Below are 22,466 nucleotides of genomic sequence, written 5' to 3' on the forward strand. Positions count from 1 at the left end.
GATGAGAGGATAAGACGTTGTGTTTTTTCTGCGTTGAGCTTTAGTTGATTGTTAGTACCCAATTATTGGTGCTAATTCACTCATTACTCGATTAAATTGTGCACACAAATTGCATTGCACATGCAATTTTGAGCAACATATATAGAATCCGTGGATAATCCCTGAGGTAATTATATACAAGCCCTTTTCTGCACATAAAATGGCAAAACTTCCTTTATAAAATTACCTCCAAACTGCACAGATGAACTTTGTGCAGCAGTTGCATGAGGTGTTACTTGAGATCTTAGATGGTTTTGGCATTACTGATAAGGTGTTGTCATGAATCCATGGTTTCCTGATATATATAGAGTGAAGATACAAGGGTTGCTTTCAAAAAGCTGGATTCAGCCATCAGTAGTCCCTAAGGGATCTCCCTTATCATCCGTTTTGTTTAATGTGCTTTATGTCTTCCTTTGGTAGATGTCTGGAAAAGGAAGGTTATCAAGTTTATAGTTATACAGACAATATAACGATAGTCTTTCCTTGATCTTAAAGAAGCACACAGTACTATCTCTCATTGTTTTGCAACCATCACTGACTGGATGATAGCACACTATCAAATTAAATAGGGAGAAAACTAAATCTTTGTTGTTGGGGACCAAGCAGAGTTCAAACTTGGACTTCAATATTGACGGCGATTTCTATTCCCTAGAACTCTCAGTTAAGATTCTGGGTGTCCTGTTAGATGAGAATTTAAGTATGGAAAAGCAGGTCAATTCCTTATTATGTAGCTCTTTCCACACGATGAGAAGGTTGAGGAGTATTAGAAAATATCTGCCAAAAGATTTATTTGGGTTGGTGGTACAGTCAATCATTCTGAGTAAATTGGATTATTGTAATATTGTCTGTCTAGGCTTGTCAAAATACATCTTTAGAAAAATCCAATTTATTTACTACTACTACTACTTATCCTATATAATTATTCTCACCTCCAACATTCTGAGGCTGCCTGGAACCGTGGATCATGTTGGAGTAGATAATAGAGATGTCACACAACCCACACCAGATTGGCCAGTAGAAGGGAGAGGGGCGGAGCCACGTTACATGGAGCAGCGAATCAGCACAACACGGGGAATGCACAGCAGCAGGAACAGAAGCCTCTCTCACACAGTCACTCTCTCAAACATACACACTCAGAGGAAAACCTTGCTAGCGCCCGTTTCCTTTCAAACAGAAACGGGCCTTTTTTACTAGTCATTTCTAAAGCGCTACTAGACGTACGCAGCGCTGTACACTTGATCATGAAGAGACAGTCCCTGCTCGACAGAGCTTACAATCTAATCAGGACAGACAAACAGGACAAATAAGAGATAAGGGAATATTAAAGTGAGGAAGATAAAATAAGGGTTCTGAACTAGTGAGTAAGGGTTAGGAGTTAAAAGCAGCATCAAAAAGGTGGGCTTTTAGCTTCGATTTGAAGAAAAATTTAATTATTCAGGATTTAAAATGTGACTGTGCATTTGGTTTTCTCTCTTAAAAAGTACGACCATGTTACTCCGTTTTTTGTTATGTTGCACTGCCTACCAGTTGAAGCTAGGGTACTTTTTAAATTAGGGTGTTTACTGTATAAGATTGTTTTTGGCCTTATGCTTTTTTTTAGTATGCTGTGGTGATTCAGTCTTAAAATATAATATTTGTAAACCATCTTTTTTCTCCTTCCCTGGCCCTCGGGGAATTATTTCAAATAAATTGTTTACTACACTGTTTTCTTATCAAGCTGCTTTTCTGTGGCCAGTTTTGTCACCTATTGTAAGCCATATGCCTAGTTATGCCACATTTATGAAGAATTTAAAGACATTTGCTGTTCATAAACATGTAATAAGGAAGCACTTAGGGCCTCTTTTTCAAAGCCACCCTGCTGATTCTCTGTGTGGCAAATGAGAGGAAGCCCGTTCAATTCCTATTGGCTTTCTCTCATTTGCCTGTGTGGGAATCGCTACTGCGGCTTTGTAAAAGAAGCCCTTATAGTGTAGTTTATACTGTTATATGATTATTTACTGTTATTTATTTATTTATTTGTTGCATTTCTATCCCACATTTTCAAACCTACTTGCAGGCTCAATATGGCTTACAATTTTCCGTCATGACTTATGCCATTTCAGAGTACAGATACAATTGGTAATATATATAGAACATGGATGATATAATAAACAATCAGGTAAAAAAGTTGAAAACAAACAATTGGTATCACATATTGAACATAGATTATATAATAAAATTAGACAATAGGATATAGGGAGAAAATACTCCGATTGTTAAGTAAATGATGGAGAATTACGGTTCTAATTATGAGTCATTATGGTATGTCATGTTAAAGAAATGTGTCTTCTGTGCTTTACGGAAGTTGATTAGGTTGTTACACCCTAGATGTCTTATTAATCTAGTATCTTAGTTGTGATCTGCTATCAGCTATTTTTTTGGTATGAATGTAACATCAGGACATGCTAAGGAGGTAAAATTCGTTGACAAAATCAAGGACTACTTTATAGAGCAGCTGGTACAGGAGGAAAAATTCTAGACCTAGTCCTTAGTGGAGCGAATGATCTGGTGCAGGAGGTAATGGTGCTGGGGCCACTTGATAACAGTGATCATAATGTTGACCAGATTTGATATTGGCTTTGGAGTACGTACACACAGGAAATCCAATAAGTTAGCATTTAACTTTCAAAAAGGAGACTGTGTATCCAAATGGCAGATAACGTTTAATGTGAGCAAAGTGCAAAGTGATGCATGTGGGAAAGAGGAACCCGAACTATAGCTACGTGATGCAAGGTTCTACATTAGGAGACACCAACCAGAAAAGTGATCTAGTTGTCATCGTTGTTGATACGTTGAAACCCTCTGCTTAGTGTGCGGCAGCGGCTAAGAAAACAAATAGAATGTTAGATATTAAGAAACGAATGGAAAACAAAAATGAGGACGTTATAGTGTCTTAGTATCACTCTATGGTGTGACTGCACCTTGAATATTGTGTGCAGTTCTGATCACCACAACTCAAAAAAGATATGGTGGAATTAGAAAAGGTACAGAGAAGGACGACGAAAATGATAAAAGGGATGGGACGACTTCCCTATGAGAAAAGGCTAAAGCGGCTAGGGCTCTTTAGCTTGCAGAAGAGACGGCTGAGGGGGAGATATGATACAGGTCTATAAAATAATGATTGGAATGGAACTGGTAGTTATTTACGATCCCAAGATGGTGCTGTGACCAGACGCACCTGAGTCTGCTGCCGAGGTGACCCCGGTGTTTTCTGTTGGTTTCGCTGCCTTTGTGGTCTCCTTGATGGGGAAACGAAGGGGGAAAGTCAAGGAGCATTCCTCGGCTCCTGGGGCGTCCTTGGCGTTGCGACAGACGACCCTGCAGTTTTCCAGACAGCAGCCGGGACCTCGGGGAACTTCGACCCCTTCTGCCGCTCTCGACGCGTCGGCGTCGATTGAAAGCGCTAACGGGGCTTCCCTGAGCCCCGTAGAGCGCATTGCTCCACCTCAACCCGGAAGGGAATTACTGGCAGCCCAAGCAGGAATGGCGAACGGAGACGCTCAGCCTAACCTCCTCGAGGAAAGGTCTGCGGTGATAGAACACGAACCCCAACCTAGAGAAGCACTTTTCCAATCAGCTCTACAGATACTTCCACTGGATATTGTTTCAAAACTATCTCAGGTTGGTGATCAGGTTCAAGTCCTTCCTGGAATTTCTGGTGTGGTAAGACCTGCAATTGTGACTTTAGAGTCACTATGGGACATGGTACATAATATCCAAATCTCCATGCAACCTACTTTAAAAGAGAATACTGAAAATATAAGAACTCTTTCCGAAGCTGCGCTACTCCAAGCACAGGTATCTGCACAACAGGCCACTAAAATGGAAAATTTGAATATTAAATTGCAAGAGATGGGAACTTTAGAGAATGTTTTGGTTAAAGACAATATTTTTCTTCATAAACGGACGGAATACCTTGAGAACCAGATTCGTAGACTTAATCTTAGGTTCCTAAACTTCCCTAAGTCTCCTTTAATTTCACCTCTTGAAATGGTCAAGAAATATATGGTGGACATTCTTGGAATGGACAAGGATTCATTGCCCCCCATAACAAGGGCCTATTACATCTGGAACCCACAGGGAGACGATCGAAATCTCCCAAAGGTGGGGGATGGAATGAATTTAACTTCATTCCTTGAAAGCTCACTGGAGATAATTACACAGAGGTCTACTATGCTTGTTACCTTTGTATTGGAGCCTGACCGCAATGCAATACTGAGACTTTCTTTAAGACACTTAGAAAACTTGTTTATGGGCTCAAAGGTTCGTGTTTTTCCTGATCTCTCAAGGCCTACTCAAGCTAGACGCAGGGCTTTCTTAGATCTGCGTCCTAGAGCGTTGGCATTGGGGATTAACTTTATATTACGTTTTCCTTGTATATGTAATTTGATGCTTGAGGGCAGTCAGTTTCAATTTGTAGACCCTAAACAGTTAAAGGAATTTCTTGATGCTAGAGTAGATACGAATGTTATGTGCCCTCCATAATAGCAGGCTGGGATCAGTAACCCCGAGGTATGCAAAGGGAGGTTTTTCTTTTTATTGCCTTTGTAAATATAAATTTTTGATTCTTGGGATCAATTTCTTAATTTGTGGACGAACAGGCCTTAAACTATATTCTTTGTTTTGTTATTTCCTTGTCAATGCCTATTGCATATTCATAATTTGTTGTGAAATAATGATTAACATATAAATAAAATAATAAAAAAAAAAAAAAAGGAATGGAACTGGTAGATGTGGATCGCTTGCTTACTCTTTTCAAAAATACTAGTACTAGGGGGCACGCAATGCAGCTACAAAGTAGTAAATTTAAAAGAAATCAGAGAAAATATTTCTTTGCTCAATGTGTAATTAAACTCTGGAATTCGTTGCCAGAGATTGTAGTAAAAGCAGTTAGCTTAGTGGGGTTTAAAAACGTTTTGGGTAGATTCCTAAAAGAAAAGTCCATAAGCCGTTATTAAAATGGACTTGGGACAATCCAATGCTTATTTCTAGGATAAGCAGCATAAAATGATTTGTACTGTTTTGGGATCTTACCAGGTACTTATAACCTGGATTGGGCACAGTTTGAAACTTGATGGACCTTCGATCTGTCCCAGTATGGTGATACTTATGTACTTATGAAAGTGGTGATGCCAGAGGAGGGAGAGCAGAAGGGAAGGTAGTGATTAGAGATGTGTATTTTATTTTATTTTATTTTGTTTTGCTTTTATTTTATTGGGCCTTTTTTTGTTTGCTTTGTTTCATTAATTTTGTTTCAGTGATGATTTTTTTTTAATTATTTTATTTTTGTTCTATTTTGGGACTAGTGTCCATATAGGACAGAAAAAATTAAAGCCCTTATTATTCCAACAATTTCTTGATGCTAAAAAACTTCATGATTAATTTTTGTTGTTTGATTAGGTTTGTTGACATAGATCATATGTTTTATCTAGGAAATGTTCTAGACATTTAAGAAAGGTATTGTAACCCGCATAGAACTAAAAAGGTAAATGTGGGCCAGGGGGCTCATTTTCAAAGCACTTAGACTTACAAAGTTCCATAGGTTACTATCCACCTTATAATTGAAAGAGAAAAACGCCTAGATTTCGACCCAAATCGGGAGATAGACGTTTATCTCAGAAAAACGAATAAATTGGTATAATCGAACGCCGATTTTAGACGTTTTCAACTGCACTCCGTGGTGGATGCGTACAAAGTTGACGGGGGCGTGTCAGAGGTGTGGCGAAGGTGGAACTGGGGCGTGGTTATCGGCTGAGGAGAGATGGGCACCTTTCGCCGATAATGGAAAAAAGTATGCGTTTGTAGCTAGAATTTAGGGCACTTTTCCTGGACCCTGTTTTTCCACGAATAAGGCCCCAAAAAGTGCCCTAAATGACCAGATGACCAAACCCCCTCCCACCACAAAATATGCCGTTTCACAACTTTTTATTTTCACCCTCAAATGTCATACCCACCTCCCTGGCAGCAGTATGCAGGTCACTGGAGCAGTTATTAGGGGGTGCAGTGGACTTCAGGCAGGTGGACCCAGGCCCATCCCCCCCCCACCTGTTACACTTGTGCTGGTAAATGGGAGCCCTCCAAACTGCCCCCCAAACCCACTGTACCCACATGTAGGTGCCCCCCTTCACCCCTTAGGGCTATAGTAATGGTGTAGACTTGTGGGCAGTGGGTTTTGAGGGGGATTTGGGGGACTCAACACACAAGGGAAGGGTGCTATGCACCTGGGAGCTCTTTTACCTTTTTTTTTGTTTTTGTAAAAGTGCCCCCTAGGTTGCCCGGTTGGTGTCCTGGCATGTGAGGGGGACCAGTGCACTACGACTCCTGGCCCCTCCCACGAACAAACGCCTTGGATTTATTCGTTTTTGAGCTGGGCGCTTTCATTTTCCATTATCACTGAAAAACAAAAACGCCCAGCTCACACATTGTCGAATAAAACATGGACGTCTATTTTTTTTCGAACATACGGTTCAGTCCGCCCCTTCACGGACCCGTTCTCGGAGATAAACGCCCATGGAGATAGACGTTTTCATTCAATTGTGCCCCTCCACGTAACTTTGTAAGTCTAAGTGCTTTGAAAATACACCTCTATAAGTCTTAAACGTATTGTTATGTAAAAAGGTCTAGGGCTATATGTGGAGGCTGATCTTTTGTTCTCTTATCACTAAGGGGGTCTTTTACTAAAGCTTAGCTCAAGTTATCTGCAGCAGGGCCCATTTTATTCCTATGAGCCCTGCTGCAGATAACTCAAACTAATCTTTAGTAAAAAAAAAAAAAAAACCTTAAATTCTTCTCTAAGAGTGCCTTTTCCCATTTTAATTTAATTAAAATTAATGTTAAGCCTTAGTCTATGAACAAATATTTGGCAACTGTGATCTACACAGCACTAACATCAAAGTTGGACTACTGCAATGTCTTCCATTGGTGCCTTCCAGTAAATGTACTAAGACATTTGCAGATAGTCCAAAATGCTGCCGCTTCTGGCATTTTGGACAGGTAACTCTATTCCTACAAGAGAACGCTGGCTCCCTGTTCAAAGCTGGGCTCAGTTTAAGATGTTCTTCCTTATTTTCAAAGCTACTAATGTCTTTGGTCCCATTTATTTGAAAGAAAAGTTGTATCCATATATCTCCACTTGCCTTCTGATAATACAAAATACCTTTATGCTCTGGATTAAGGAAGTTGCTGTCTGCAATAGGGTGTTCTCTTGTATTGTGCCTGGGGCAGGAAATAAATTGTCTCACAAGATTCAGATTAGGAAGCATTGACTCTCATTTCGTAAACAACTCAGTACTTGGCCGTCAACCCACAGTCCTGCTTTTAAAGGCTGGTTGTTTCTAATTCCGCTATTAATTTTATTTTATTATTGTGATATATCATTGGGTTCTATGATTGTTGTTTTAATATGATTTCATTGTAATAGTTATGCCTTGATTTCTGCAGTTGCTAGAATGTTATGAGACTTTTATGGTGTAATTGCTGTCTGGCTTGGATATCGGATTGGATTTCACTTTCTGCAGTAATGTTAATAATAAAACCGTGTAAATAAATAAAAGACGTATGAGATGACACTTTCAGGTCTAAATATGTATATCCTAGAGAAGAGGAAAAATAGGAGATATGATGGAGACAATCCAGATAACAGAAAAGTATAAGTAAGCAAATCTTTTTCAGGAGAAAGAAAGGTCTAGAAAAGATATCCCAAACAACTACATCACACAACTGAATATCTCGTATTTTGTAAACTGCTAAAAACTTACTTGGTAAGTTCGTTCATCAGTGATGGAAGCAACCAATCCACTTCCTAATCTACAGGTTGTAATATTTATGATTCACAGTATTCTTCTTGTTATTTACCCTATATAAATTCAAGAAAGTATGGGATAAGTACAGAGGATCCCTAGTTATGAAGAAGTGAGAGGAAAGCCAGAAATGAGCTGGACAGACTAGATGGAATGAAATTGGACAGACTAGATGATCCGTATGGTCTTTATTTACTGTCTTGTTCTATGTTTCAGTGCTACCCTAATGGCTAGGAGCTTACAGGTTGAATTAGAAAGGTGGGAGGGTTGAATTTAAATTGCAATTCAAGCCTGATGATAATGGGCTGTTGAGTAACACTCAGAGCATCAGGGATGGAGGAATGAGAGATAACCAAGCACTGCTTTATACACCACAAGGTCAATGCTCACCTGCACGGAGAATGTATCCTTTGAAATTGTCTAACTTAGATGGCTTCAGATTGTATATGTAGGGGTGAATATACAGCTGGTGGTGGTGAGCAATTTTTTAGTTTAATGCCCAGATATTCAATGCAGGCCATGTCCAGACACCAGCATTGATTATCTGGGCATGTGCGGATAGCTGGCACTTTATCCCGTTAAGGGTCAGTATTCAACCTTTAACTAGATAAGTGAAACCGGACAAAAGTAGGACTGTGCTTTATGTGATTGGATTTGTCTGATTACCTTATCTAGTTAACTGCATAAATGCCGACTCCGACCACAGACTGTCCACAACGTATTGTAAGGTCTCCACCACCAGGAGACTCTTGGAAAAGTCTCCTGCACCAGGAGACTCTTGAGTCCCTCGGCCCTTTAGCTGAGCTGTGTGCTGTAATCCACTGCTAAAGAGCACACGGCAATCCACAAGGTCAGATCATTATACTTTATTGTAATCCCTTTGTGTCAACTGCTCCTCCAAAGGTAGTTCCCACCACAACATTTCTCAAGAAGCATAGCAGTTCAACAGCATAGTATTCAAAACAAGACAAAAAAAACCCAAAACGTTCCAAAATCTCAGCAGTTCATATAAAGCAGTTATGCAAAGCCATTCTTCAAACAAAGTAGCTCAAAAAGGGCTCACAATCCCAGCAGTTCATGTATAGCAGGTATGCAACGTAATTCTTCAAATACGGTAGCTCCAGAAAGGGTTCAAACCCTCCCCAGCAGTTCATGTCAGCAGTTAGGCAAAACAAACACAGCAGTTCAGAAAGGGTTCAAACTCCCAGCAGTTCATGTATAGCAGTTATGCAAAGTAATTCTCCAAACACGGTAGATCAAAAAGGGTTCAAACTCCCCAGCAGTTCATGTAAGCAGTTATGCCCCAAACCACCACTCCTCCTCTCTCCCTATCATAAGAAATCAACCTAGGGAGAGTGGCAAGGGTCCCTCCCTGTCACGTATGTGAATGTTTCCTTGTTTGTGCTCACCTCGCCCTCTGGTGGCCAGAACCGGTGGCTGCTATGGACTGTCACCCGTTCCAGACTTCAGCCGAGTCCGGTCCAGATCTTCCGGCTGCCAGACTTGCTTTTCTTGTTTGTGCCTGAACAGCACCCGTAGCTGCCTTGTGATTCCTGCATCTGAGCTTCAGCAACTGATGGGCTTTATTAATCACCTGGAAACTTCTGTGTTTGCCTTTGCATCATCTAAGGTCACTGGTTTGTTGGTGCTTTGTTGTACTTCTGCCTAGTCTGGTTTCTTGTATAGTTCCTTGTCTGATTCTAGTTAGTCTGTGTGTAGTTTAGCTTAGGTTTATTGCTTATTTCTTAGTCTTGTTTCTGGTTTGTATTCTTGGTCTAGTTTCTGTTTGTCTGTGTCTCGTGCTTAGTGGCTGCTCTGCAGCTTTCAGTCCTGTCTCTTTTCTGTTAGTGTTTGTACCCTGTTTCAGTGGCTGCTTGTCAGCTTTAGTTCCTGTTCTTTAGCTTGTCCATTTCCTGCTTTGTGTAGTTTTGCCTGTCTGTGACTCTTAGCCCAGTTTCCTGCCTTGCTGCCCATATATATTCCTTTCCCCTCTGACCCTCAGTCTCTGTTCAGCCTAGTTGGTATTCAGTTCCTGCCCTGTCCGGTAAGTCCTGCCGGCCGCCTGCACCCAGGGGCTCAACTCTTTCATTAAAACTTGGGGACCATGGGTCAATTTTAGCAGACAATGGAAAAGGTGCCGGTACTCAGTACCCCCAAGTACCCGCTCAAAAAAAGCCTTGCGCTTAGCGGTCATTCTTGCGACTAAAATTTAGGCACACCCATTTAGGCCACCTAAAGCCAGGTCTAAATACCTGCGCCAAACTTATATGCAGATCGGGTGTATGCCATAATAGTGTACAAAGTTTTTTGAAACTCCCACGACCTGCGCATTCCACGCCAATGGCCATGCCCTTTTTTGGCTGTACATATTAGAATGTATGCGCACCACATTACAGAGTATGCCTAGAAAGTTGTGCACCTAAATCCTAATTAAACCCAGTTAGTGCCTCTAATTGGTTGTTAAGTACCAACTATTGGCGCTGGCTGGCTTGTTAATCAATTAAGTTGTGCATGCAATTTGGCCATTTGGCCAAGTTAGGGCACACAACTTAAGGCGCTGTTTGTAAGCAGTAATCTAAAAGCTACGCCCATAAATTGGCGCACTTTATAGAATTAATGCTTAAGCGGAGAGGTCGCATGTAAATGTAGGTGCCGCCATTTGCACCAATGAAAATGTGGTGCAAATACCCATGCCTAAATTTATGTGCAGCACATTGTTATTCTACTATTACGAGCATAACTCAAAACCATGCCCTTGATCCACCCCGAAACACCCATGACCCTTCCATTTCTGCACCCCCTTTTTCAGGCAACGCGTAAATTTTAAATGTGGGTTCCATGCCTAACTTGACGCAGGTAAGTCCCAATTAAATCTAATTTTTGCCAATAATTGCTTGTTAAAAAGCCAATTATTGGCACTAATTGGCTATTAAATTGCATGTGTAGAGAGGTGTGGAATTCACCTAAATTTGCACACCCAATTTTTGGTTACTTTTATAGAATTAGGGGTAAATATACAATTGTTTGTGCAAGATTATAGAATTAGGAGAATAGAGTGATCAGCTGTACTTTTTAAAACCATCCGGTTTAGAGTCTTCCCATTCCCAGTGTAGTAATCCTGTTGTGTTGGTCTTAGGTAGGTGCACAAGTGACATCAGTTTTCAAAGCCAAAGTATACATTACTTTCTCTTTGAGAATTATCCCATGGAAATCACCAGCACACATTTACACTTGGCTGTTTAGCAGTGGCATAGCCACCGGTGAGCCCGTGTGGGCACAGGCCCATCCAGAAGTGGCTCATCTCTGATGTGGCTGGCAGGGATCCCCAAGCCCCACCAGTTGAAGACTCCCAGCATATCCCCCTCTTCTCTCTTGCAGACATTTCGGCGTCTCTCAACTCCACCCCCAAACCCTCCCCCCACCACTACCACCACATTTTCAACTCTACAGTGCTTTACCGGCAGTGTGCAGTGACTCGTTCCCACTGTTCTTGCTGGCCCAGTGCCTTCCATCTGATGCAACTTCCTATTTCTGCATAGGTGGGACCAGGTCAGTGGAAAGACTCTGGACCAGTGTGAGCAGTGATTATGAGTCGCTGCTTGCTGCCAGTGAAGAACTGAAGGTTTGGAAAGATACAAAGGGGCTGGGGGAATAGATCAGTCGCATAGAGGGGAGTGGAAGGAGAGATGCCAGGTGGGGAGGAAGGGAGATAAGGAGCCAGGATTCTTGGAGCCACTCAGTTGGGTGTCTGGCTACACCCCTGCTGTTTAGTACACACAAAGGACATATGTGTGTGTTTGATAAGATATGCCCTCAAATACTAACTCCCACCTCTAGCTACGCCTCCACTCAGGACAGATAATCTTATGTGCAAACAGCAGGGGGTAGCAGATCACCTGGTTGGAGAGACCAAACAAAACAACCTCTGGCGCTGTCCCCAAGCATGGTGTCCAGAAAAAATGGGACCTCCAACATTTTTCCAAATAACCCAAAAATGTCCTACTGAAGCAGAAACTTCTGCCTGAAATTCAAGACATTTCTGAGTACTTTATTTTTCAACAGGATAGAGCTCCAGTGCATGGAGCTCGCGAAACAGTCGCACTGTTAATTAATGAGATCCCACAATTCATTAAGCCAACGGCTCAGTGGCGTTGAAGACTTAGTGAGGAGGACACTTCGAACACAAATTATGAATTAACTAAGAGAAAAACCCCATTATACTAATGTGTTTTGAACAGTGGCGTAGCTACGTGGGGCCTGAGGGGTCCTGGGACCCCGAAGATTAGGCCCTGCCCCCCTGCCGACGATCCCCTTGAACCCCCCTCCTGCCACCAACCCTCCCCCGCTGTCGCCACCCACCCCGCCGCCGCATCAGATACCTTGTTTGCTGGCGGGGGTCCCCGAACCCCACCAGCCGAAGAGAGTCTTCTTCAGCGCCGGAGTAGCGCCTTCGTTCAACTAAGTTCCTGGTGTGATCAGCTGTTTTTGACGCCTTACATCCTGCACTGGGCTACACGCACGGTGCAGGACGTAAGGCGTCATAAACAGCTGATCACACCAGGAACTTAGTTGAATGAAGGCGCTACTCCGGCGCTGAAGAAGACTCTCTTCGGCTGGCGGGGTTCGAGGACCCCCGCCAACAAACAAGGTATCTGATGCAGTGGCAGGGCAAGTGGCGACGGCGGGGGAGGGTTGGTGGCGGGAGGGGGGGTTCAAGGGGTTTGCTGGCAGGGGGATCCAATGTGGCGGCGGCGGGGGCTCGGGAGGGCGGCTAAACAGTGCCCCCCACGTCAGGCTCCGGACCCCCCTCCCAGCGAGGTCTGGCTACGCCCCTGGTTTTGAAGGTCATACAATTGCAATGTATTTGAAACTACTTAAGGGGTCTTGTTTTTCAGACACTGTGTACTTGCTGATGCTGTGTTGAGCAAAATATTAACAGTGGCGCACCCCATTCTGCTGCCTGTAGGGTACAGGCTGTACATACATAGGTTTATGTGAATGAATTCCGGCCAATGTTATGAAAGGCTATTTCTGTACGTAAAACACTTTTCCCTATCATCAAGCCGATCAATCCATAGACTGGTGGGTTGTGTCCATCTACCAGCAGGTGGAGATAGAGAGCAATCCTTTGCCTCCCTATATGTGGTCATGTGCTGCCGGAAACTCCTAAGTATGTTCTCTATCTCAGCAGGTGTGTGGTCACACAGCAGCAGCTCTGGCTAGGTCTCCAAGCCTAATTGTTTAGGTTTTGTTGAGTACCTGGGGTTGAGGGCTCTTCTTGAGCAAGTGCAAACCTGATGGTGCCAGGTCCCTCCTTTTCTCCCCCCTCCCGCTGGCTCCGTTTAAAATATATATATATATATATTTATTTATTTTTTTAAACGTTCAAAAAGGACGTCCATTTGCAGCTGCTCACTGGAACAAGTCGTCGCTGCTCGGAGCAAGAAGCAGGTAATTTTTACCTTTTCCTAGCGGGCAGGGGGTTCCCCAAACAGTCTCCACGTGGCTATGGCCTTGGATGGCAAGGGCGCGAAAAGATGCTCCCCGGAACGCGTTCGTGCGCCTAGCAGGGAAGCGGGGGGATCAAAGGTAGAGTCGCCCTTTTTGGGCGCCCTTTCGGAACCGGGAGAGTTCTCCGGTTTTTCCTCTGGCGCGGCGGCCTTTCCCGCCTTAGGCGCCCATCCCCCGCTGGCCGCCCTCCCGGGCGTGACTGGCCACGCAGCTCGGTCGGCTTCTTCGCGGGCCGCCCTCAAGATGGGAGACGTTAATAGCTTGGTCGCCCTTGAATCGGGCGACAGTAAGAAGTCGGCGAAATTAAAACGCCCTTCTTCCCGCGTGGCTCCTTCTCAGAGTTTTGTGCCAGACGCCATTTTGGATGCGCAACACGCCTCTCCCCCGCTACTGGGAGCGCAGATGGAGGGCGCCTCTAGGGCCGCAGCACAGGCTGCAGAAATGCACAGACTGGGGGGTTTCTCCCCTGAGTTCGTTTTGCTGCTGCATCAAGCCTTTCTTATGCAGAACACTGCCCCTGCCCACCTCTCTGATCGGGGTGATGAGGCCTCTATACTTAAGCGCCCTCGGGTGGACCTTCCACCCTCGGGGGACTCAGTCTCCTCTGATGTGGATGACAGCAGCGTGTCTGAGTTCTCCCAGAGATCCTTAGCGGAATCGATGGAAGAGACTGATCTTCACTCGGATGGAGCGGACGACCCCTCTGCAGCCCGGCTTTTTCACTCAGAGGACTTGCCCAACCTGCTTGTGCAGGTCATGAGCATTTTGAAGATTGCCTCTCCGGAGGAAGGCCCTCTCTCAGCCTCTACTGGCTCCACCATTATGCTGGGAATGAAGCGCCCGCCTAGAACCTTCCACGTTCATGAAGCCATGCAGTCCTTAATTTCAGCGCAATGGGACGCCCCTGAGGCGAGCCTGAAAGTAGCCAGGGCTATGTCCCGTCTGTACCCCTTTCCTGAGGGGGAACGGGAAACTTTTGTCTGGCCCACGGTAGATTCCTTAATCACTGCCGTGACTAAGAAAACGGCGCTGCCGGTGGAAGGTGGCACTGCCCTGAAGGACGCCCAAGACAGGAGAATGGAGGCAGCCTTAAAGTCGTCCTTTGAGGCGGCCGCTCTGAGTTTGCAAGCCTCGGTTTGCGGCTCCTACGTGGCTAGGGCGTGCCTGACTGTTTTGCAGCGGGCTTCCCCCTCGGACCCTTCCTGGAGGGCGGAATGGCCGACCCTGGTTTTGCCTACTTGGCAGACTTGCTGTATGATGTTTTGAGAGCCTCAGCCAAGGGCTTAGCTCAGACAGTGTCTGCGCGGTGGTGGCTCTGGCTTAAGCACTGGTCGACTGACCATGCCTCTAAATCTCGCCTAGCCAAGTTGCCTTTTAAAGGCAAGCTGCTCTTTGGGGACGAGCTGGACAAGATCGTGACGGAGCTCGGCACGTCCAAGGGCAAGAGGTTGCCGGAGGTCAGGACTCAGGCCAGCAGTGCCCGCCCTGGTTCCTCTAAGGGCCGATTCCAGGAAACCCGTCGGTATCGCCCGGGCAAGTCGGCCTCCTCTGCCTCCGCTTCCTTCAAACGGAACTTCTCCCCCAAGCAGTATTCCTTTCGTAGGGACCGCTGTCCCGGAGGTTCATCCTCCGGCCCGCCCCCAGGGTCGCGTACCCAATGACGGGGACCTGGTCCATGGCCCAGTGCAGATAGGAGGAAGGTTGTCCTCGTTTCTGGGCGAGTGGACCAGGGTAACTTCAGACGCTTGGGTTCTGGGTGTCATCAGAGACGGCTACAAGCTAGAGTTCTGCCGACCCCTAAGAGACGGGTTTGTAAACTCTCCTTGCAAGTCTCAGGTCACAGCAGCTGCCGTGCAGCAGACTTTGAGCAACCTGATCTGCCCGGGCGCGGTGGTCCCGGTGCCAGTAGATCAGCTTGGCAAGGGGCGCTACTCCATTTACTTTGTGGTGCCAAAGAAAGAAGGATCTGCTTGGCCTATTCTCGACCTCAAGGGAGTCAATCAGGCCTTGAAAGTGCGGCACTTCCGGATGGAGACCCTCCGCTCCGTAATAGCTGCGGTGAAAAAGGGAGAATTCCTGGCCTCCCTGGACATCAAGGAAGCTTACCTACATATTCCCATCTGGCCGCCTCATCAGCACTTTCTGCGCTTTGCAGTGCTGGGCCGACACTTCCAGTTCAGAGCCCTCCCGTTCGGGTTGGCTACGGCTCCGCGGACCTTCTCCAAGGTAATGGTGGTCATCGCGGCCTTCCTCCGCAAGGAGGGAGTGCAAGTCCATCCCTATCTGGACGACTGGCTGATCCGAGCCCCTTTCCATGCGGAGTGCGGGAGAGCTACAGACAGGGTCATTGCTCTTCTGAGCTCCCTGGGATGGATCATCAACTGGGAGAAAAGCCAGCTGCACCCGACGCAGTCCCTGGAGTATCTGGGAGTTCGATTCGACACCCAAGTGGGCAGAGTGTTCCTGCCAGACAACCGGAGCGTCAAGCTTCAGACCTAGGTGGGCCAGTTCCTAGCCTCCTCTACTCTTCGGGCTTGGGACTATGTGCAGCTGTTGGGCTCCATGACGGCCACGATAGAGGTGGTGCCCTGGGCCAGGGCTCATATGAGACCACTACAGCACTCTCTTCTGCGGCGGTGGACTCCAGTCTCGGAGGATTACACCAAACGCCTTCCTTTGGATCCAGCGGCGCGAAAGGCGCTGAGCTGGTGGCTGAGACCAGGCAAGCTGTCCGCAGGAATGCCTCTTACGACCCCGGAGTGGGTTGTCGTCACGACGGACGCCTGCTTGACGGGCTGGGGAGCCCACTGCCTGGGACGGACAGCGCAGGGGCTCTGGTCTCCTGCAGAGACGAAATGGTCCATCAACCTCCTGGAACTCCGAACCATTCGGTTGGCGCTTCTAGAGTTTCTCCCGGTACTGGTGCTGAGGCCTGTACGGGTCCTGTCGGACAATGCCACGGCTGTGGCCTATGTCAATTGCCAGGGAGGTACCAGGAGCGCCCCTCTAGCCAAGGAGGCCATGAAGCTATGCCTGTGGGCGGAAGCGAATCTGGAACAGCTGTCGGCGACCCACATTGCGGGAGTCATGAATGTCAAGGCGGACTTTCTCAGTCGCCATACCTTGGATCCGGGAGAGTGGCAACTGTCTGCTCGGGCGTTCTTGGACATCATGAAACGGGACCCTCGATCTCTGGGAGTCGATGCTCTTCTCCAGCAGTGGCCGGCACAGGAGCTTCTCTACATGTTCCTGCCCTGGCCCATGATGGGCAGGGTGCTAGGCCGGGTGGCAAAGCAGCCGGGCCGGGTGATCCTGGTGGGTCCGGATTGGCCCAGACGTCCCTGGTATGCGGACTTAGTCAGACTTGCGGTGGACGGTCCTCTGCGGCTGCCAGCGGAACGGGGTCTCTTACATCAGGGTCCCGTGGTGATGGAGGATCCCTCCCCCTTTGGTCTTACGGCCTGGCTCTTGAGCGGAAGCGGCTGAGGAAGAAGGGCTTCTCAGACAGGGTCATCGCCACTATGCTGAGAGCAAGGAAGCGCTCTACTTCCACCACTTACGCCAGGGTTTGGCGTACCTTTGCGTCGTGGTGCGAGGCAGGCTCTATATCGCCCTTCACTGCTCCAATATCTTCAGTGTTGGCGTTCCTGCAAGAGCGGCTGGAGAAAGGCCTGTCGCTCAGTTCGCTGAAAGTCCAGGTGGCGGCTCTTGCTTACTTCAGGGGTTGTCTGAAGGGGGCTTCCCTGGCTTCACAGCCGGATGTAGTACGCTTCCTCAAAGGAGTTAATCACCTGCCCCCCTCTGCACTCGATAGTGCCTACGTGGAATCTCAATCTGGTACTATGGGCCTTGCAGAAGCCGCCCTTCGAGCCCTTGCCAAGGGCATCGCTGAAGGACCTGACGTTGAAAGCAGTCTTCCTGGTGGCTATCACATCAGCCAGAAGAGTTTCCGAGCTCCAGGCGCTCTCGTGTAGAGAACCATTCCTGCGATTCACTGAGGCAGGAGTATCGATTCGCCCAGTGCCTTCCTTCCTGCCCAAGATTGTTTCTCGATTCCATGTGAATCAGCAGCTTTACCTACCCTCCTTTCGTAGGGAGGCTTACCCAGAGGAGTACCCTGCGCTCAAATACCTGGATGTTAGACGGGTCATCATCAGATACTTGGAAGTGACCAATGATTTCCGGAAGTCGGATCATCTGTTCATGCTGTTCGCAGGCCCCCGTAAGGGTCTACAGGCATCTAAGCCTACAGTGGCACGTTGGGTCAAGGAGACGATCGTGTCAGCTTATGTGGTGGCGGGAAAGATTCCGCCTATTCAGCTGAAGGCACACTCTACTAGAGCGCAAGCAGCCTCGATGGCGGAGTCCAGGTCTGTCTCCTTGGAAGAGATTTGCAGAGCGGCTACTTGGTCGTCGGCTCATACCTTCTCACGACATTACCGCTTGGATGTGGCGGCTCAGGCCGAGGCCCAGTTTGGGGCTTCAGTGTTGCGTTCAGGGATTTCCATGTCCCGCCCTGGGTGAGTACTGCTTCGGTACATCCCACCAGTCTATGGATTGATCAGCTTGATGATAGGGAAGGTAAAATTATGTATCATACCTGATAATTTTCTTTCCCTTAATCATAGCCGATCAATCCATAGCCCCTCCCAGATATCTGTATTGTTTGTGTTCTGGTTATATTTCAGGTTCAAGTTCAGTCTTCATTTCCTGTTCACGAGGACTTCGTGTTCAAGTTCTTCCAATGGAAGTCTCTTCGAGTTGAGACGATTTTGTGTTACAGTGAACTGCTGCTTCCTCTCCCCCCGTTTCGGCGGTGGCTGGATTGATAACTAAATTATGCCGGCGCTCCCTCCCGCTTCGTGCGGCTGTAGGGTAGCTTTGTATCCCCCCCGCTTCGGCGGTGTTAGGGTAAGCCAGCTCCCCCCACGGTTGCGGTAGCAGGATAAGCCAGTTCCCCCCCGCGTCAGCGGGTGTGATTTCCCGCCCACCGCCCCGGCGGTGGTGCGCTGGAATATTTCCCCTCCCCCGCTTCAGCGGTGGTGAGCTGGGCAGAGTGTCCCTTCGTGGGTGTAATTCTCTAAGTGCTGAGTCCTGCGGATGGAGCTTTGATATCGACATACTTAGGAGTTTCCGGCAGCACATGACCACATATAGGGAGGCAAAGGATTGCTCTCTATGTCCACCTGCTGGTAGATGGACACAACCCACTAGTCTATGGATTGATCGGCTATGATTAAGGGAAAGAAAATTATCAGGTATGATACATAATTTTACCTTACTCTTGGAAATGCCCTTTAAAATTACTTCTCAACCAGCAGTGAATGCCCTCTCTTTCTCGCTCACGATATTCCTTTTTTGTTTTCACAGTACTTTTCCTACTGCGTCCTCTTGAGCCTTTTGGCCTGCTCCGTGTTTCTTCAGATCAGCTGCATTGGGAAACTGGTCCTCATGTTGATTATTGAATTTGGCTACGTCATCATTGTGGAAGTGCCGGAGGTGATCCTGTTTGACAACGCAGATCTCCTTGTGATGGCTAACGTCATGTAAGTAGCTTAATCCCCACTACTGTAAATGTTATAAAAATAGCCATACTGTATCAGACCACTGGTCCATCTAACCCAGTATCCTGCTTCCAACAGTGGCAAATCCATGTCACAAGTACCTGGCAGAAACCCAATTAGTTGCAACGTTCCGTTGTACCAGTCGCATCCAAAAAGGATTACTGTCAGAATGAGTGATAGTCAGGACTCCATGGTTTGACTTAGGCTCGGGATAACTTGCTTTGCAAAATCTGGAATCTAGTAGATCTTTGTGAGTTCAGGTTCTACATCTTGGCACCTCCAGTTAGACATGCTGATAGAATACTAATGTAAATCTGAATTGGTATGTCTATATTTAGGCATGACCAATTACGCCAGGTCAATGGCAGGCATCAACGAGTGCACCCAAGTGCGCCTGCAGCACACGGAACTTAAAATATTCTATAAGTTACATATGTAATTTGGAGACTTGGCCATACCCCTCTCATGATCTGCCCATGAAGCCCACTTTCATGCTACCTTATAAACCAGCACTTAGTGCAGTTAGGTGTGTAAGTGTTAATTTTCCGGCACTTATGTGCAAACTGCAGGTACCCAGTTTTAGAATTGCCCTGCCTGTATCTTAGCGTTTCAGTCTCATAACAAATAGGACACCTTCAACCAACAGAAGAGCTCTTCCACCTGTTTCTATCCAATTCACAGCTTCATAGTGGCTGAAGAGGTAGGCCTCCATCACTCCCTATGGTGGGTCAACTTATATGATGACAATGCAGTTTACTGTAGGAGGATGAACAGTAAGAGAGGGTGATAGATGGTTGTTTTGTGCACACACCAGGCTTCAGCTTAATGCAGAAGCTTTTGAACCCTTCTGAGGAATCATTAGAGCACTGGACTGTCTTGTGATGTGAAACAGGGGACAAGACCCCAGGCTCTTGATTCCAGGATCCCAGCTCTGGTTCCAATTATGTTGTAGTCTCAGAGGAGCAGGAAGAAGCTACCAGGTCAAAAAAGAAGGCTTACAAAAGATATGAATGTGTCATTTTAGTTATCACTAGCTAGTAAATATTATCCTTCATGCTTATTTTATGAAATCCCAGGTCAGCAAATACCATTGTTTGAGTTGTGGAGGATAATTTTCAGAAAATGCTAAAAACTCATATTTGAGTCCGACTGCAAGGGGCCTTAAAAAACGTTATTATCAACAAACATACACAGGCCTCAAAGCTTCCAGAGCATCATATGGCACACCAAAAAATGGGGCCAACCTTTAGCCTCCAAACCGAGTCCCAACTTTATTATCATTGGCCATTTATAACTATAATCCAGGAAAAAGAGAACAGTTACAAAAAACTCCACGAACTGGAGAAAAAGTAAACTGTTCCCAAAAAACCTGGAAAAAATGCCTAAACACTTACAGTCTGAAACAGACACAAGTTACAAATGACAAAAAATCAAGTTCGAAGAACAGGAGTTTAGGATTAGTTGGTGATCATGGACAAGGAGTTGAGAAGAATGGTCAGTTGTGTGTTGTCTAGCTGAGCTTCTGCTTGAGTTTCGACAGGGAGTCGATGGACACTCTGACAAGACTGGATGCCTCTTCTCCTCCGTTGAGCTAAGTTCCTTTGGATTTAAGTGCGCTGCTGTTTGTGCCACTCTTGATATTGATGTTCACCAGTGATTTTGATGCTTTTTAGAACTGTTCTTTGAACTTGATTTTTTTTGTAATTTTTAACTTGTGTCTGTTCCGTCCCCTTTATCATTTTAGGCGCCAGTATTTACACCAGCCATAGACATGGCATTAGTGATCACTCCTAAAGTTTGGTGCATAACAGCTGACTTGTGCTAGTAGTCTGTAACAGATTTGGCAACGACCTCTGCTGTTATAGAATACTAGCTTAGCACCCAATTTTTCGGCACCTGAGTTTAGGCACCATTTATAAACTTCCACCCAAAAACAGAAAACAATGTTTTCTGGGATAATTTTCAAAGCAAAACTATGTTTGTATGTTCACTTTGAAAATCCATTAAAGTTCTAATTTTAAAAAAGGATACACTTGTGTAACCCTGGTCCAGCTCATGGCAGTTCTGGATGCCGGCTAAACTCTTTGGGTTTGGCACCTGGACCAGGATCAGTGTTAAGTTTGATGTGCTGGGTGCAGGCCAGGGTTGAGCTAAATCATGGTAGGCTGGGGGGGGGCGGTGGTTGCCACCACCTTTTCAGATTCTCCATCAGTCACACAACAAAATCCATGCACACAATGGGAGATCTCTTTTAGAAAAAAAATGTTGAGCTTTTCTAATAGGAAATGCAAGAATCCAGATAAACAAATCTTGTCAACTGTCACAAAACTCTGTAGTTATGGCACTGCAGTTTAACTCATTCTTTAGTCCATTCCTCATTTCCCGCCACCGGACGTCTGGTGTCTAGCGGCTCTGACCCATCCCACCTGGCAGAACAACCCAGGGCTGCAGTCTGCCTTAAACCTCTCCAAACGGACTTTTCCTCAGCTGCTAGACCAAACCAAGGACCAGACCTCCCTGTCCGTCCTCTCCTACTGATGTTGGTCTCTTCACCCATCTTCAGACCAAACAGGTTGCCTCCCTGTTTCACTCGCAGGGGTTTCTCTCTTTCTCCCCAGAGTCACCACATTTCCCTTTGTTTAGAATAGCAGCTCCTATTTTTAATACAGAGCGGGATACCCCCTTAACTGCACGGGTCCTGGCAGGGGGTTTGGGCAACCAAAGACCTCATGCTCAGCTTGGCAGTAGGGTTTATCCCTACTCACCACATCCCCCAGTCCCAACTCACTGTAAATCATCTATCATTTTTCATATATCATTCCATAACCAGAACAACATATTACTCGGAAGTGCAGAAATGTCAACCAGGGTCCACCCCTAGTAGCCTGTCATCATATTAGCCCCTTCCTGCCTGTGCCCGTCGGACTGTGCTCTCACCTCTAGTAATCCCCTGCGGAAACTCACCCAGACACTCTCAATGTACCAGTTTCCCTGGGGTGAGTTCAGGGGCGTATCTGGACTCTGGCGGTAGGGGGGGCCAGAGCCAGAGGGAGGGGGCACATTTTAGCCCCCCCCCCCGGCGCCACCGATCCCCCCCCCCCCCCGCCATTTCCGGACCCCCCCCCCTCGCCACCAATGACACTCTCCACCCCCTCCCGCCGCCGCCAACCCTCCCCCGCTGCTGTCACTTACCTTTGCTGGCGGGGGACCCCAACCCCCCGCCAGCCGAGGTCCTCTCTTCCATGCAGGCTGCGCCGCTGCAAGTTGCAATGCTTCCTGTTCTTCTGAGTCTGACGTCCTGCACGTACAACGCGCAGGACGTCAGACTGAATTCCAAATTCTGAGTCTGACGTTCTGCACGTTGTACGTGCAGGACGTCAGACTCAGAAGAACAGGAAGCGTTGCAACTTGCATCCTGCACGGAAGAGAGGACTTCGGCTGGCGGGGGCTTGGGGTCCCCCGCCAGCAAAGATCGGCGACGGGTTGGTGGCGGGCGGGCGGGAGGGAGGGGGAG

The 22,466-nt window shown here is 46.7% G+C and overlaps 1 protein-coding gene across 1 annotated transcript in view; it reads left to right on the plus strand.

Annotated features, from left to right (window-relative positions):
* The window catches only part of LOC115474547 (adenylate cyclase type 5-like), a 561,227-nt gene that overhangs the window by 484,155 nt on the left and 54,606 nt on the right, over positions 1-22,466 (plus strand). The window contains exon 15 of the mRNA XM_030210051.1: positions 18,759-18,934. Coding sequence (XP_030065911.1) covers positions 18,759-18,934 — 176 coding nt within the window. The remainder of the gene's footprint in view (positions 1-18,758; positions 18,935-22,466) is intronic.

Source organism: Microcaecilia unicolor, chromosome 7 (assembly GCF_901765095.1).
Source record: "Microcaecilia unicolor chromosome 7, aMicUni1.1, whole genome shotgun sequence".
Lineage (NCBI taxonomy): Eukaryota > Metazoa > Chordata > Amphibia > Gymnophiona > Siphonopidae > Microcaecilia > Microcaecilia unicolor.